Source organism: Micromys minutus, assembly GCF_963924665.1.
Source record: "Micromys minutus genome assembly, chromosome: 8".
NCBI lineage: Eukaryota > Metazoa > Chordata > Mammalia > Rodentia > Muridae > Micromys > Micromys minutus.
This window is the reverse complement of record NC_137977.1, coordinates 61,690,579-61,707,987: the sequence shown is the minus strand read 5'-3', so window position 1 is coordinate 61,707,987 and position 17,409 is coordinate 61,690,579. Positions and strand designations below refer to the sequence as shown.

General features: G+C 44.6%; 1 protein-coding gene across 3 annotated transcripts in view; it reads right to left on the bottom strand.

The window, feature by feature from the left end:
* Positions 1-7,060: 7,060 nt before the first annotated feature.
* The window catches only part of LOXHD1 (lipoxygenase homology PLAT domains 1), a gene marked incomplete at both ends in the record, with an annotated part of 140,518 nt that continues 130,169 nt past the window's right edge, over positions 7,061-17,409 (bottom strand). For all 3 annotated transcript variants that reach the window (XM_080920392.1, XM_080920393.1, XM_080920394.1), the window contains 2 exons: positions 7,061-7,541; positions 17,084-17,242. In XM_080920392.1, the coding sequence (XP_080776518.1) occupies positions 7,061-7,541; positions 17,084-17,242 (640 nt within the window). The remainder of the gene's footprint in view (positions 7,542-17,083; positions 17,243-17,409) is intronic.

Sequence of the window (17,409 nt, the reverse complement as noted above, 5' to 3'; positions counted from 1 at the left end):
CGCCAGCAGGTCCCCAGGTCTTTGCTGGTCCTGCTCTGTGTCTGGCAGACAGGCCTGAATGTCATTTCTTCTCTGGCCACAGTCCTGTCTAGAGTTCACAGAGAAGCAAACAAAAGATGGAGTATCCCCTTTCCAGCTGCTCATTTCCTCCCCAAGCCTCTGGAGAATGAGGGCTCCATCTTTCCTCAACAATTTAGGAGCAAGTCTACCTCCAAGACTCTTTGGAGAGAATTATAGTTTCATTGCTTCCGAATAACTCCTAACAACTTATTTCCAAATAAATACCCCTGGAGGTCTACTTTAAAGAAAAGATAAAAACCCTCTGCTCTCAGCCCAACTATTTACATGAAAACGGCTGCACAATGTCTGGAGAACACTTGTGCTCTTAAGTAGGTTCAGCAGAAGGCTTGCAGTTGATTTCCTCAGTCCCTGGGCTAAAGAGCTCTTTTCACGCAAGATGTTGATGAAGGTAAACTCTGTTTAGTCCAGATGTACTTTCCCAGGTCTAATGATGTGCAATCCAAAACAGAATTGTGGTCCCTAAGGCTGGACTGGCACCAGGCATCTAGTGCCCTCTACACTGTGGATGGAGGTCTCCACCATACTGGACATCGATCAAGACTCTCAGCAATAGAGGTGATGGAAAGGAGCCTGGTGCTGAAAGGGATGGGAGAGGAGCCAAACATGAACTGTGGGAAGAGACTCTCTCTGGTCCTGCTTGTCTCCTGGCAACAGAGTAGTCCAGGTGAAAAGGCTGGTTGTCCACTCTGTTTCTATCAGCAGAGTTGGGTGTCTTCTGGCTTCGGAAAGTTGGCCTGGAGGGTGGGTAGATGTGTCTCTGGTTTCTCATTAGTACTGAGACTGGTGTTTTCTGTTTTTATTAAAACCATGTTTTCATTTGTGTGTCTGCATCAATGGATTTAAGAGGAGAGCTTTGGTTTATTTTTCTTTTTATTTCTGACATAGGGTCTTACCATAGTCCAGGCTGAGTTCAAACTAGTAATACTCCTGAGTGCTGAACTTATAGGAGCGCACTACCATACTTAATAGTGATGACCTAGAGTTAACTAATGACACTAATACGTGAAGTAAAATGCTATATACATATGTGTGTGTGTGTGTGTGTGTGTGTGTATGTATGTGTACTTGTATGGGTCAGCATCTATTACTTAAATGCTGGAGGCCAGAAGTATTGTATCTGAATATATATATATATATATATATATATATATATATATATATATATATATATATACATGTATAATACACAATACATTATATATATATATATATATATATATATATATATATATATATATATATATATATATATAAAATGAGTTACCTCAGGGATAGAACCCAAGTTTAAACACACTCATTTATGTCTCATATGCACCTTACACACATAGCCCATATTTTCAGTGCACCTGTGTTTTGACAGTGACCATTCACATGATGTTGGCTGCGCAATTTCCCACCTGTGGTAGCCTATCAGCATTCAAAAAGTTTCAGATTTTGGACTGTTTTGGACTTCAAATGTTCCAATTAAGGCGATGCTTAATCTGTATTTATTCATTGTTCATTTACAACCAGAATATGGAAAGTAAAAGTTGGAAATGGCTCTGTTTAAATTTGAAGATTAGAACTCATTTGCTCTGAAAACATTGGTTGAAGGATCATGGAATAAGAAACACTTAATCTCCTGGCCGAGGAGTCAAGGAATGCCTGATGCACTCCGTGTGTGTGTGTGTGTGTGTGTCTGTAAAATGAGATCAAACCAACTGGAAAAAGAGATTAACAATTGGAGGGATCAAGGAACCAGTGTGAACAGCGTCTTCAGAATGATGGGCACTAGAAGTTTCCCCAGGGACGTGAGGTCTGAGGACCTACAGTCAGGTGGGCTGATTCAGTCCAGTGAGCAGTTAGACTCCTGGGCTTCCCCACAACACTCCCTGCTGGGTCTTCCTCACCTTTTCTGCACCCCACACTTCTGATAAGAATTCACCTGCTCTCTGAAGAACTTTGTGGATCACCATGGACCAGGGACAGTAACTTCAGGGATGACGGAAACCAGAGCTTCACATGTTCTCTGCTTTTTGTTTTTGTGTTCTTTAGACAGGGTCTTACTGTGTTTCTCTGGCTGGCCCCAGAAGGCCCCAAACTTACAAATTTCCTCTGACTCTGCCCCCACCCCAAGTGCTGGGAATAACTCAGTTGCATATCTTCATTAAACATGCAATCCCTTCATTAAACAGGCAAGTGTCCCATCTATAGTCTCAGACTCTGAGGTCAACTCCCTTACTCCTTGGGAATTTGTCCTATCTTTTGAATGGGTACAGCGATCACTGACCTGAAGAAAAGAGCCTTGGTAATGCCCAGGTAGCCTACAAGGCCACACAGTACTGGTGTCCTTCAGAGAAATGAAGGTACAGTTTTGTTTTGTTTTGTTTTGTTTTGTTTTGTTTTTTTTGGTTGGGGGACAGAGAGTGGGGGCAATTCTGAAAGAGCCAGGATGCAAGATCAAAGCACTTAGTTCTTGGATGCTAATTGGTGAGAGGCCCAGAGGAAAACCTAGTTTGTGAGCAAAATCCAGAAACCATGCTGGGCTGGAGTGTCTCTTCACCAGGGCATACAGCGTGGATACACAAGTGTAACCAATGGCATTCCAGACAGCTCAGCAAAGGCATCTGTGGACCTTTTTCCCTATAATTTTCCAGAAGGATGATGGGCGAGGTGGGAGCAGGATGTATTTCAGCATCACAAGTTGCCATGGAGAATCAGCTTCCTGGATAGGGGAGTCTTCTGCCAAAGATGCCATGCATGGGTCAAGAGCCCAGAAATTTAGGGAGAGACAGAAAAGACAAAGGCAAGGGGTGTGTTTACCAGGCAGGAGGCTAACTGAAAATACCAGAGAAGTGGGAGCATGGGAGATGCTGAAATCTACGCCCATCTTTATGATTCAGCCCCAGCGTTGCCTGATTACTCTTGAGGCTGGAGTCATCCTGGTAGTCACCAGGCAGCCTCTCCCTTCACAGTGGTGGGGTGGATTCAGGGTTGCAGCCTCCCTCTGAGAATAGAAAGGCTTAGCTCTGATTATTGTTCCTGTAGAGACCACAGTGGACAAAGCAACGACGGAACCTATAGTCAGGGGCTTCTGGAGGGTGGGGTGGTTGTGCTTCCTATGCCCTCGTGTAAGCCCACTGAGATGGTTACTTATGATGCCTGTTTTGTTTCTGATCGCTAAGTAAATGGAGGCAGAGCCAATGTCCACCACTTGCTGAGGGTTGTAGAACTCAAGGTTTGACCAAGACTCGCAGCCCATGTTCAAGCCTTGGCATCACATTCTGGGGCTCTCCAGCGATGCCCAGAGGAAGTAGAGGGTGTAGGAAGAGTTCCTTTACTGAGTACGTCATTAAAAATGCGTTCTGCCTTAACTGTAGCACATGGTTTCAGCTGCTTGGGTCTCTACCCTGATGTCTAGGAAACCGGAGCTCCCATTTCCGAAGCAGCTCCACAAGCCTCAAGCCCTTGCTTCCCCATAGTCTTCTCTCTGCCAGAAAATAGTGATCCAGATGGATATGGTGGCTCATGCCCGTAATTCCAGAACTGGAGGGGCTGAGGCAAGAGGATCACAAGTTCAAAGTCCTTCTGGGTCACAATGTGAGTTTCAGACCATCCAGGGCTACAGAGTGCGACTTTATCTTCAACGAGCAAACCAACATTGAGTCCATTCTTTCAGATGCACAGGCAAAACTTTTGTTGCCTTCGTGAGCTTCTCTCTGGAGCTCACCCTTCATGTTTAGTTGCTCAGGAAAGCATGTGGCTCTGTACAATCTGACTGTTCTGAGCTGCAGCTACTGCTCTGTTCTTGTTAAAATCCCTCTCCTCTCTTGCTTAGATGATGACCATGGCCTCTCATCAGATTTTCTTCCGGCTGACAATGCAGCCTTCTGGTACTGCCCACATGGAAGTTAGACAATGCCACCATCTCCTCCTAAGTTCCAGTAGCATCCTATTGCTGCCCGAGCACACTGCAAAGAGCTGTGGCTGCTCAAGGAGTCTCCTGGGACTTTTCACTACGGACCTTGCTAAACACTTGGCTCTGTCAAGCTTACGCATCAAATGTATGCTGCCTCTGTCACATGGCCACCCTAACATTTTCCCACATTCATCTTTGCTGTTTCCTTTGTCTGGAGGACATGGTGCAGACATGACCGGTCACCTCTCCTTCAGGGACTGATTTACTCCATGTAATTTCCCCACCATTTGAGTTAAAGTGGCTCTATACAGCTCAACTACATATTTCCCTACTTTCTTTACTATAATTTTTATCTGACATACATAGTTTATATTTTTTAATTAATAGACTTTAAGAACCAGAAGGGAGGAGTCTTTTATTGCTACTACTCTTTCCCCAGAATTGATTGGCATGGTGGTTTGGATGAGAACAGCCTCTATAGGCTCATACATTTCAATGCTTGGGTCCTAGTCAATGGAACTGTTTGGGAAGGATTAGAAGATGTGTGTGTGTGTGTGTGTGTGTGTGTGTGTGTGTGTGTGTGTGGTGGGGCTTGGGACTTGGGGTTTCAAACCCCTACACCATTTCCAATTAGTTTTATGGTAGTTGTCTCAACATGCAAGCTTTTCCCATGCCAGACCTTCCTGGCTGCTACCATGCCCCACCTCCCCACCATGATGGTTATGGACTCACCCGCTGAAACTATAAGCCCAATGAACTCTTTCTTCTATAGGTTGTCTTTGTCATAGTGCCTTAGCACAGTGACAGAAACAGGACTAAGATATCTTTGTAGATGATCAATAAATGAATAATTCTGGGCTGAAGCAGGACTTCTAGTGTTCACCTTTCCCAACTCCAACAATGCACAGGAGTTCCCTGAGACAAAGTGTTTAACATGAAATTCCTCTGAACAATCTTTGCTTTCATACACTCCAGAGGAAAGTTCACAGAAACTATCACTGATACATAATATGCATATTCCAAGTATAATTTGCGACCTGATATTAATGAACTTAAAAATTCCATGAATGGAGAGACATGCTGTAAGAAGATTAGACAATAGGCCTTTGGAGAAATGACTCAGACTGGCTAGGAAGGGTTCACAGAGAATGGTTGAAGGATCAAGAATAGCTTTCTTGTTCTTGAAAGAATTCTAGTTAGAAGTGATGAAATTTGGCATTCTCAAGACCTTGAACTAGTACAAGTCTCAGCAGAAAGGGTGTTCTAAGTATTGAACTTACTTCACACACACACACACACACACACACACACACACACACACACACACACACAGAGAGAGAGAGAGAGAGAGAGAGAGAGATTCACAAATACACATTACCTCTTTAAACAGAACATCCAATCACCTATCCATCTACTCAGAATCTACCCACCCATCAATCTCCCCAACCATGTATCCCATTCACCTACTCACCATCTCACCCGTCCTTCTTTCCCTCTCCGCTACCACCCACTTACTCACATACACAAACACTCATTCACTCACGTATCCTTCCTTCCTTCCTTTCATATATTCTTCTTTCAGTACCAAATATGTACGCACCCTATACATTTGTGACAAGTTCTAGGATTACACAGATGAATTAGACTTAACTCTTCTCCATGACTCGTGGTCCAGATAGAGAGGCAACCTCCCTACAATATAGCATTCATGGATGTGGGCACAACACAAAGCCTCCCAGATCTATCTTGAGGGAGGGATAATGAAAAATTTCCTGGTAGCGAATAAAGTCCTTGAATCGAAACACTTTGTATATAAAATGCCAGGTCTGATGAGACAGAGGGGTGGATGGGTGTCAGGGAAACTTCTAGCAGAGAGGAGAGCCTAGAAAGGGCACAGGAGGGATGACAGGTTGCAAGGCACCTAGAGAGCAGCACACTGGGCTTGGAGCTGTAACTGACTTAACCAAGCCAGAGGTGGTCCACAACTCAGGAACCTGGGGATGGGTGGGTGGGACATGTGAGAGGGGCCTTGTGGATAAAAGTACACCCAAATCATTCAAAGTACCAACAGTTTAATTGAGAGTTTTCGGTAATGGCTTTCATTAGATCCTGACAGGTCCTTGAAGAAACACAAAGCAAGCAGGACAGGTTGAGGATGGCAAGAAAGCTGATTCTGTATGGTACTCGGAGGAGCTGGGCTTGCCTATACCAAGAGCAGCAAGCCAACATTTATGAAATACACCAGTACCAGAATGGAAGCACGAGACTCTTCCTGTCTTCCTGCCTCGGAGAGAGTAGATGCCACATTCCACAGTGACATTTTGGAGCACTTGTCAGAGGGATGTGGCAAGAAGTGGAATGGACTCTGAGCTGAGGATCCTCTCCACATTGTGATGGGGGAGGGTGGCTGAGAGGAGAGAGAAGGACAGGCAGAGAGACAGAGAGACAGACAGATGGAGGGAGATCAAGGTGTCAGGATCTGAGAGCTTCCATTCTCTTGGTCTCTGTACAGTGGTAGAAAGAATTATCAATTTTTCACGGGGTCAAGGTCCCCCAACACTCCCTCCGGATGTTTTTCTGCATTTGACCCTGGATTTGTTGGAACTGGGGGAAAAAAAGTACATGTCTTAGCACATAGGTGCTCAGATGACTTCTCTGTGGGGGTGTGGTTCATAATAATTTAATTAGCCCAGCTTTTTTTTTGAAAAAAAGGTGTTAATTAGTTTTTGCTTAAAATATACCGTCTTGATAATTTCTCCTTCTCCACTTGTCTCCCCCGAGTGAAGCCCCAATTTTTCATCCACACCCTGCAGCAAGTCCCAACCTGGGCACCACTGTGGTTGCGAGGAAAGAAAATTTTAAAAAAAAGAAAGTAGTTTGTACGGTCATGGATTATGACATGTGATGAATATAATTCATGTGTGTCTGAGAGATGGCGAAGGTAGAGACCAGGATTTCAGTCACTTGCAAGGAGCAGCCTCTGATGGCCACGAGACCCCAGGTCCACTGCCCTAGTCCCTACCCCTGGAGGGCTAGGAAGATACATCTTGAATGCAGGGTACGCAGTGTAGCCAGGGCACCTCAGACGGACGGGAAGAGCTCTCGCCAGGTGAGTCCGTCGCCCCGAGATTTGTCTAGCCACCTGCCACAGGAGAAGATGGTGGCCACTCCGGTACTAGTGTTGGTGACTTCTACCTTCTCCACCAGCCAACCCGAGTAATAGCCGCTGCTGTCGTGTTCCAGCCGCACCTTGCGCAACTCCCCCAACTCTAATGTCTCCAGAAAGAAGCGGTCTGTACTGCCCCTCTCGAAGAGGTTGCGCATCTTCTGTTTCAGTTCGCGCTTGCCCGTGTCCCCGTTAGCACCGAAGATGGTCACGAAGACGTTGGCATCAGTGCCCGCCCCGGGTTCGTAGCCTGTCGTCACGATGACCTCGTACTTGACTGGCACCAGGCTCTGGATCTTACTGGCGAAGCTCTCTGTTGTTTTGGTAACCTCGAATACCTTGAAGTACTTCCTCTTCCTCTTGAGGGGGATGAGGCAGTCACAGTTAAAAAAGTACCTGACAGAAGGATAAAGAGCGACAGTCAGCTTCGGAGATACGAGCAGGGGGTCCCATAGCCTCAAGTCTTCATCCGGCCCAAGATACCGAGGCCGGATGCCCCATTTTTCCAGTTGCTCTTTTTTTCTTCTAATTCCTTCCTAATTCTTCATACTCTTACTTGAAACCCGCAACTCTAACCTGTTGGTCTTATCTTTCAAATGTACCTAGAATGGGCTGGTCTGTTCCTCTACCCCTAGTATCTACCCGTGTGCTCCATTTTGGTCCAAATCGCCATCCTGGAGAATATCAGGGACCAGCTAACTGGCCTCTGTGCTCCTTGCTTCTTAGGTTTGGCGTAAACAATTGCTCTGGCTTCTTTCCAATCCAAATTGCTAATGGTTGTAGCATGCTTTCTTCTCTCTGATTCCCCACCCACAAGAGGTCAGCGCAAGATGGAACCCATTTCATCCCATCATGGAGGGGAAGAGGGATGTATGAGGTCCCACCTATTCTGAGCATTTATAGGCAGTTTTCCATTGCTGGGGTGAGGGCGGGGAGCATAATATTTAATAAGGCCCTAATCCACCTTGAGAATTTATAGGCAGTTCGGAAGGGTCTTGTAAAGCCCCGCCCTTCTCTGAGAATAGTTAGGTTATGCGTTCCTGGAGGAGAAACATTTTCTCCGGTTATTCAGCGGCTTATAACTTTCCTATGCTCCACTAAGTAAGCCCAATTAAACCCACCGGCTCACTAGTCTAGACAAGGATGGAATTATCTCTTTGTTCTGCTGTTGGTTTCCTATCTGGGGTGAGTAACTGTTTGCTCATCTCCCCAGAACAAGTTCCCACGGCACTAATAATTTAGCAGATTTTGAAACAAGCAGTCCTGGTGCTAATGACTTCAGGAATGCAGTGCCGGAGAAAGGGTGCCCAGAGGTGAGTGCAGGGTGGGTGGGATGGGGAGGATGGGTGGAGAGCAGCCATCCTAAGAGGCAGCTTTAGAAGATCCCTGCTGGGTCTAGAGCAAAAGCTCCATTTGCACACTGGGGACTCACAGCAAAGGTCCCAGGACTCATGGGAAACACAGTTGGAGGATCATCTCTAGATCAGATAGAGGAAGAAACTGTGACTCAAAATCACATGATGTTCTGCACAGAGGACATTTAATGTGCACTGGACACATAGAAAGGGGACCAGCACTTGCCCTTCACCCTGTAGTAGACTGCCCAAGGTAGGACCTGCATCCAGTGTGCCTACAGAAGAGCTTCCCAAGGGAAGGATTTATGCTTGCATTCTACGGCTGTGAGAATACACGTGCGACAGGCCCAGCACCCATGCCAAGCATCTGTCTAAGTGAGAGCCCTCATGCCCTAGGTGCACTAGAGCACACACAGAGGGAGGTCCTGTGTCTGTGACCCACCCCTGAAGTGATCAGCACCAGTGCCCTTCCTCTATGAGTACTCCTGGGAGTCCTCACTTAGGCAGAGTCGGCACCAAGTTCTGCAAGGGATCGATTGCACAGGCTGTTGTGGGATTCGGAGTCTCCTTGCCTCAGTTTCCCAAGTGTGTGTGTGCTCATGCACACATTGGCACACACATGTAGAGGCCATAGGTCAACCTGAGATGCAGGTTGCTACCTACCTGAGTAGGTCTCTTTTTTGAGGCAGGGCCCCTCAGAGATATCACCAGGTTGGCTGGCCTTCAAACCACAGGGATTTGGCCGTGTCTCTTTTCCATCACTGGGTTGCAAGTGTGTGGTATCATGCCAGGCTTTCCCTGGGAACTGAGCTCAGGGCCTGTGCTTGCATGACAAACACTTACTAGCGGCCATTTCCCAGCCCCGAGTGTACCCCTCACCACCTTCTCTTTAAAGTCTGCGTTCACTTGGAGCTGCCCTTTAGCCTTCTGTTCTATTTTTCTCTCGTGCTCTCTCTGTTGCTCTAATTCTAGTTTCTGGCATTACTCTGCTTCTTTACTTCCCCCTCTGCCTGAAGTAACTAATACCTTAGGCCACGACTGTCTATCTGCTTCTCATTTCCTTCAGATTATTTACACTGAAGGCTGATCAGTTTTATTTAGTGACTATTGTGTTTCCATAAGGCTGTGCATTGTTTATAGTGACTGACAAAAAGAGGATGCTACTCGTGAGGCAAAGCCGGAGAGCAAGCACACAGACGAGGGATTCAGCAACACCCAGTCAGTGAGGATAACATCCACAACTTACAGCTACCTGAATATTCAAACACTGAGACTGAATACATATGCATGATTAAAAGTGTCTTAGTCAGGGTTTCTATTCCTGCACAAACATCACGACCAAGAAGCAAGTTGGGGAGGAAAGGGTTTATTCAGCTTACACTTCCACATTGCTGTTCATCACCAAAGAAAGTCGGGACTGGAACTTAAGCAGGTCAGGAAGCAGGAGCTGATGCAGAGGCCATGGAGGGATGTCACTTACTGGCTGGCTTCCCCTGGCTTGCTCAGCTTTCTTTCTTATAGAACCCAGGTCTACCAGCCCAGGGATGGCTCCACCCACAATGGGCTGGGCCCTTCCCCCTTGATCACTAGTTGAGAAAATGCCTTACAGCTGATCTCATGGAGGCATTTCCTCAGCTGAGGCTCCTTTCTCTGTGATAACTCCAGCTTGTGTCAAGTTCACACAAAAACAGCCAGTACAAAAAGTAAGATTAAAAGCATCCAACTTACAACCTAACGCACAAAACCCAGTGCAGAAACACAATACATAACAACAACAATACAATGCAACTCATAGAAACCCCTAATTCCACCACAATGGACTACAGAGAGAGTGGGTGAGATGCAATCCTAGTTAGTAATTTAAAATGATTATAAGAATGTTGCACCCAATCAATGAAGACGTAGAGAAATCTCAGAATAATCCTAGAGAGAACACAAAACAAACTAATGAATAAAATAAAGTAACACAGCATATCAGTAGAGGGAAATACTAGAAAAGAGTTTTAAGAAGGAACAGAAATGCAAAACTCAATAAGGAAAGAGCCCAGTGGAGAGCCTCTAAGAAACCTGTTTTCACTGGAGAAAGAGCGAGCACAGCTTCAGAGCTGGAATGAGTGTGAAGGAGTAGAAAGTGGTACTGCACACAAACGGAGTTAGATAGCAAGCAGGCACAGTGATACCAAAACCTGACAAAGCAGGAGTGAACACAAAGTTCATCGGGAGAGAGAAAGAAGGTCATGCGCGTCACGAAGAGGATATTGTAATTGTAAACCTTATGCACTGAGTATTGACACATAACTTTATAAAACAAACACTAACAGATGTAAAGGCACAGATTTTACCCCTACACAATAATAGTGCCCCACTCTCACCAGTAAACAGGTGTTGTGACAAACAAAACCAAATTAACAAAGCACTCCAAAGAAACATCCCAGCTAAATGCCACCGCAGATCAAATGAACTGAACGAACACCCTCAGACTATTCCACCCGAACATTGCAGAGCACACACATTTCTCAGAAACTCATGTAGCTTTCTTCCCTAGAACAGATGACATTTGAGGACACTAAAGATCTTTAAGAATACAGGAAAATTACAAGTCATTTCTATATCCTATCTTTCAATGTTTTTGAGATTACAATTTAATTACAACACTTCTTGCTTTCCTTTGCTTACTCCAAACCATACCACACATCCCTCCCCCACTCTCCTCCGTTATGTCTGACGTTATTGCAAAAGATGAAGTCAGCACCAAGAGGAATGCTCAAACATAACTGATGGGGATTGATCAACACACCGATGGGTGGTAAGTGAGTCAGTGAGGGAATCAAGAGGAATCATTTAAAAATTCTAGAATCAAATGAAAATAAAATTACAACATACTAGACTCTGTGGAGCGTGATGGAGCATGATGAAGCCAGTATTGGGGTATTCATATCTATAAATGCGTATGTTCAAAAAACATTAGGGAGGTCTCAAATACAAAGCTTAAGGATGCACCTTGAAGACCTGGGAGAAACCAGAGCAAGCTGGACCCAAGTCAGTAATAGAAAGAAGTAATAAGATTAAGGGCAGAAATTAATGAAATGAAGGCCAAAATCAAAATAACACAAAGAATCAGCAAAATACGGAGTTGATTTTTTCAGGAAATAAACAAGATCGATAAACCTGTAGCCAAACTAAACAGCCGGAAGAGAAGAGACAAATCAATAAAATTAGAACTGAAAAGGGAGACATTACAATCATCCCAACGAAATTCAGAAGATCATCAAGGTGTACTTTGAAGACATCTGTTTGAGCTTGTAAGATAGCTGGGGTGTAAGGGTGCTTGCTCACAAGCCTGACAACCCGAGTTCAGTATCTGGAACTCACCTGGTAGAAAGGGAGATCCAAGTTCCACAAGTTGTCCTTCAACCTCAGAGAGAGAGAGAGAACGGGTTAGGGAGGAGGAGGAGGGGGGGAGAAGGAAATGGAGAGGGAGGGGGAGAGAGAGGGAAGGAGAAAGAAGGAGGGAAAGGGAGGAAGGGAAGGTAGGAGGGGAAGAAGAAGGGAGGGGAGGGGAGGGAGGGGAAGTAAGGAAGGAAGAGGGGAGGGAAGGAGGGGAGGGAATGAAGGTAGAAGGGGAAGAAGAAGGGAGGGGAGGGAGGAGAAGTAGGGAAGGAAGAGGGGAGGGAAGAAGGGAAGGAGGGAGGAAGGGAAAGAGGGAGGAAGGAAAAGAGGGAATATGTATAAAAATGAAATCACAGAACAGATATATTTCTAGACACACCAACATACCAATATTAAACCTAGATGTAAACAACTTAAATAGATGTGAGACTGAAGCATAAATGTGAAGGTTCCCAAACCCAGACCCAGCTGGAATCACTGGTAAATTCCACCAGACACATCAAGAAGAACAAAGATGGATGGCCCTCAGTGCATCCATAAGCCAGAAAGGAAAGGGATATTACTAAACTGATTTTTAGATGGTAGAACTACCTTGAAATTAAATAAGAATACACAGATAAGGACACACACAGAAACACACGTGCGTACACACACACACACACACACACACACACACACACACACACACCAATCTCCCTGATGAACATAGGCAAACTACTTGTAAATTGTATTCAATCATATATCAAAGAAAAATCATGCACCGTGTCAGCCTGGGCTTGATTCTGTGGAGGTAAAGATAGTTCAACATCAGAAGCCAATAAATGTAATACATTACCGAATAGATTCAAGGACAGAAACCATACCATCATCTCCATGATTGCAGAGATTTTCTGACAAAACCCAGAATCCCTTCGTAATAAAATCCCAGAAGAAACTAAGACTAGAACAACAGAACAGGGATCATCTATGGTAAACTTATACTTAACATTGCATTAAAGATAAGGGGGGGAATTCAAGGCATTCCCACTAAAATCAGGAATGAGACAAGAGTACCCCGTTTCTCTTTGCTTACTCCATACAGTTTCTCAAGTCTCAGCTAAAGCACTCAGACAGGAAAAACAAAAGGAATGCAGACTTACAGGGAAGAAAAAATTAAACTACTCAGATGTGCAGAAGACATGAGTTGCACACTAGCAACACCGAGGACCCTGGTGAAACATTCAGAATTGATAAGCACTGTCAGCAAAGGAGCACAGTAAAGGAGAATCAGGCCTGAAGACCTCCAGAATGACAGCTTTAAAAGACCAAGGTGAGGAAGGCAACGGAAGACAGAGAGACTCCTGTGCTCGTGCAACAGCAGAATTTATTTAGCGAAAATGGCTAGAGATTCATCTCACTCCCCATCAAATCCCAATGACATTCTTCACAAAAACAAGAAACAAATCTTAAAACGAACACAGAGGCATACAGAAGGCCTCAGGTAGCACAGAGCCATCCAGACCAATACAGACAATACAAGGGGTATACTTAGAACCACTTTCAAGCTATAGTTCAAAGCCATAGTAACAAAAATAGCACAGGACCCATAGAAAAACAGAGTAGTGGAAAGATTTAGGGACCCAGATTTAAAGTTACATCTGTAGATACCTAATTTTATTTATTTTCTACCAAGATGCCAAATAACATACATTGAGGAACAGGCAGCCTTTTCAGAAAATAACGCAAGAGAAACTGCATATTATTCATATGTAGAAGAATGATTTTAAGTTCTCTTGTCTAACCCTATACATAATCACCTCAAATGGATGAAACCTTAATAGGAGACCTAAAACTCTGATCCTGTTAAGGACAGTAGAAGAAGGCCTTTAAGATACAAGCAAAGGCAGGGACTTTCTCTAAAGGAGAAACTTGGGGACAAGTACCAAGAATTGGCGAATGAGATCACATGGGCTCAGAGGTGTAGAGCAAGCTCATTCCAGGGTTTGATGCCAGCACCCACATGGTGGCTCACAGCCATCTCTTGCTCCAGTTCCAGCTGATCTGACCCTTTCTCCTGACCTCTGCAGGCACCAGGCACACGTGTGCAATCCATACATGCAGTGAAACCATTCATACAAATAAAAGGTCTAAAAGCAATTAAAAGCACAGGAAAGGAAAGGGTTATCAGAGAGAAACAGCAGATGGGAGAAAAATCTTTGTTACTTGAACATCTGCCAGAGGATTAGTATCTAGACTACATAAAGAACTTCACAGAAACTAAATTCCAAACAAGTAACCACCGAGCTAATACACCAGGTCTTAAAATCAAGGTTAAAAAATGGCCCAGAAATGTAGGAAATGTTTAACCAACCCAAGTACATGCTCCAGGGAAACGCAATCAAGACCACACTGAGTGTCCATATTACTCTGGTCAGAATGACTATTATGAAGAAAACAGACAGCAACCGAAGGCTGTGATAATGTAGAGCAGGGTGTGTGTGGGAGCTTTCTACAATGCTGGTGGGATGTAAGCTGTCCAGCCTCTCTGAAGTCAGCATAGGGTTCCTGATAAAATTAAAAACAGGCATTGCTCCTGCTGGGTGTAAACCTCAAGGACTCTAAGTCAGCACTCCACAGCCCTGTTCACAGTGCCACTGTTCATGGTAACCACCGTATGAACTCATCCCAGGTACCCACCCACACGAATGGGTACAAGAACATACGCACACACACAGCGAGGTTTCATTCAGCCACAAAGTCAAACTGTCATTTTCTGGAAAATAGATGTGGTTGGATGTTGTCAGGTTAAGAAAATCAGCCAAAGGACAAACTACAAAAGTCACATTCTCCTTCATTTAGAGATCCTAGGTTTTTTTAAAAATAGGCACATAAAAGTTATGTGCATATATGATGTAAGAGGGAAGATGTTAAGGCAGGGACCAACAGAGGACACAGGGAGAGGGGAACAGAGCAGAGATGCTAAAAATTTATGGTATACTTGAAAGACCTACACTTTACAGAGCCTAATTAATATCTGTGCTGTAAAAAGATACGAATGATGCATTGAAGATTGTTTTTACATGTGTTCATTTATTTCATGTGCACGTACTTGGGTAAGCATCTGCCGCAGTGTAGATGTGGAGGTCAGGGGATGACCTGTAAGAGTCAGCTCTCTTCCTACCACGTGTGCCTCAGGCATCATGCTAAGGTAGGCCAGCTCTTCTTCCCTGCCGAGTCAACTCTCTGGCTCTTGATGCCAATAAGGAAATTTTAATTAGAAAGAAAAGAAAAAAGAAATTTTGAAGGAAAAATAATGAAGGTACCTCACAGAAAATTTCTGTTCTGTTTTGTGATCTCTTCTCAGATTTATCACTTGGTGTGCTTGAGTTTTTTTTTTCTTCACATACCAGAATATCTTCAAAGGAGATGTATATTCATTGTTCAGTTTAAATTTATTTTAAAATGTGTTTTTTGCATAGATTCGGTAATATTCATAGTTGGAGATAAACGCACAAATTGTGTGTTCACATACATGGATTTCCGAGTATGGTCTCTGTCTTCCTTTCTGGTTCCCACTGCAGCACCCAACCTTACCTTAGATAACCCACATAACAGCCGAGGGTGCAGCCTGCCAGACTTCCTCCCTTCCATCCTCTGGCAGACCCACGTACACACAGACATATGGGGACGTCAGTGTTCTCTTTTCTGCACAGCACCATAGTACGAAATGTGTTTTCCTGCCTCTTGGTTTCCTCGCTTCATAATACTTCCTGGGAGTTGCTCCAAGTCATCTGGTGCACACTTAGATCATTATTTTAAATGGCTAAAAAGAATTCCTCAGTGCAGACACAGGGACAAGTTTACTAATAGACAGAGCTGGAGACACAGCCTATGACGTGGGACTCAAAGCCAGTGGAGTCAAGGCTGTGGCTGGATGTGGGGGAGGGGCCTATCAGACTAAAGGTGGAAACAGTGAACCAAAAAGAAATGGGCTAGCTTGAAACCAGGGCTAGCATAGACACCCTTCTGCTCACACTGCTACTGTAAGGGATCAGAAAAGTGTAAGGAAGAGTGAGGGTCTCACAGTGCTCACGGCGCCTCTCTGATGGGTAGGACCATAGGCAAGATTTGCTGTCTTTTACCCACTTTGGGGTCTTACTTGAATTTTGAAGTGATGATCTATCAGATAAGACAGTACATGTTAAAGAAAAAAAAGATGACAGCTTCTCTGTGTCCTTCCATTGGAACCCTGAGGGCACTGATGACAAACAAGAACAAGAAAGCTGGGGATGCAGCTCAGTGATAAAATGATTATGTAGAACATGTGTGGCCCTGGGTTCTTCTATCCCTCATACAAGAGCATGCTAGAAACATATACATATATGTACATATATAACACATGCATATATACATACATACATAATATATACATACACGAAATGGGGGAGGGAAGGAGGTTACCCTATAGAGAGGGATAATGCATTTCTAAGACGCCATAGGTTATGAGGTAAAAAGCCTAGGGATACTTTTCTTCACATATTGGTCAGTAAGGACCCATAGGCTCCCAAACAATATAAGTTACCACTGTTCTTTATTATTCACTGGAAGAAAGGAAGGAAGGAAGGAAGGAAGGAAGGAAGGAAGAAAGAAATGAAGAAAGGAGGAGGAGAAAGAAAAAAAGGAAGGAGGAGGAGGAAGGAAGGAGGAGGAAGAAAAAAAGGAAGGAAGGAAGGAAGGAAGGAAGGAAGGAGGGTAGGAAAGACTCCAGTGTTACCACTATGCACATTTCTTGCTGTTCTTATAAGGGAATCTCCTTGGACTGAAAAGCAGGAGACACCCAAGGTCACCCAATCTAATCCCATCTCTGGTAGTAGACACTTAGTTCAGATAGCACAGAACTTCTCAACCTGTGGTCTGCGACCCCTTTCACAGGGGCCACCTAAAACCAGCATATTCATAACAGTAGCAAAATTAAAGTCTTGAAGTGGAAACAAAAATAATTTTATGGCCGGGGGTCACCCAACATGAGAATTCTACAAAAGGGTCATAGCATTAAGGTTGAGAACCACCACTCTGGTACATGACAGTTGCTTCTTCCTGTCCCAACTTCTAGGCTAACACTCATGACTAGGGTCACCGTGGCCTCGAAGGACACACATTGTCTTCTCACACATGTGTGGCTGAAGTTCACCCCGGGCTCCGCTCTGTACATACACATTGCCGTACTCCATCTCGGTGATGGTGATCGTTTTCACATGCCAGACTAGCTCTCTCTTGGGGATGAATCGGTCCTCCCTGGCCAGGTGTCCCACACAGAGCGAGGCGATATCTCCCAAGAAGATGCTGTCAAACTCAAAGGTGTCTGTGGTCCCCCTATAGGAAACAACGGTACGATCGGTGAGCTGCTCACGCCTGTTGATGCAGTTAGTAAAAGCCTATATGGTATTGGGGGGCGGGGTATGGAAGGCAGGATTTGATGGTGTCAGCCTAGCATCCCGTGAGGGATGCAGGCTAGTTTGGAATTAAGATGGTGACGGTAA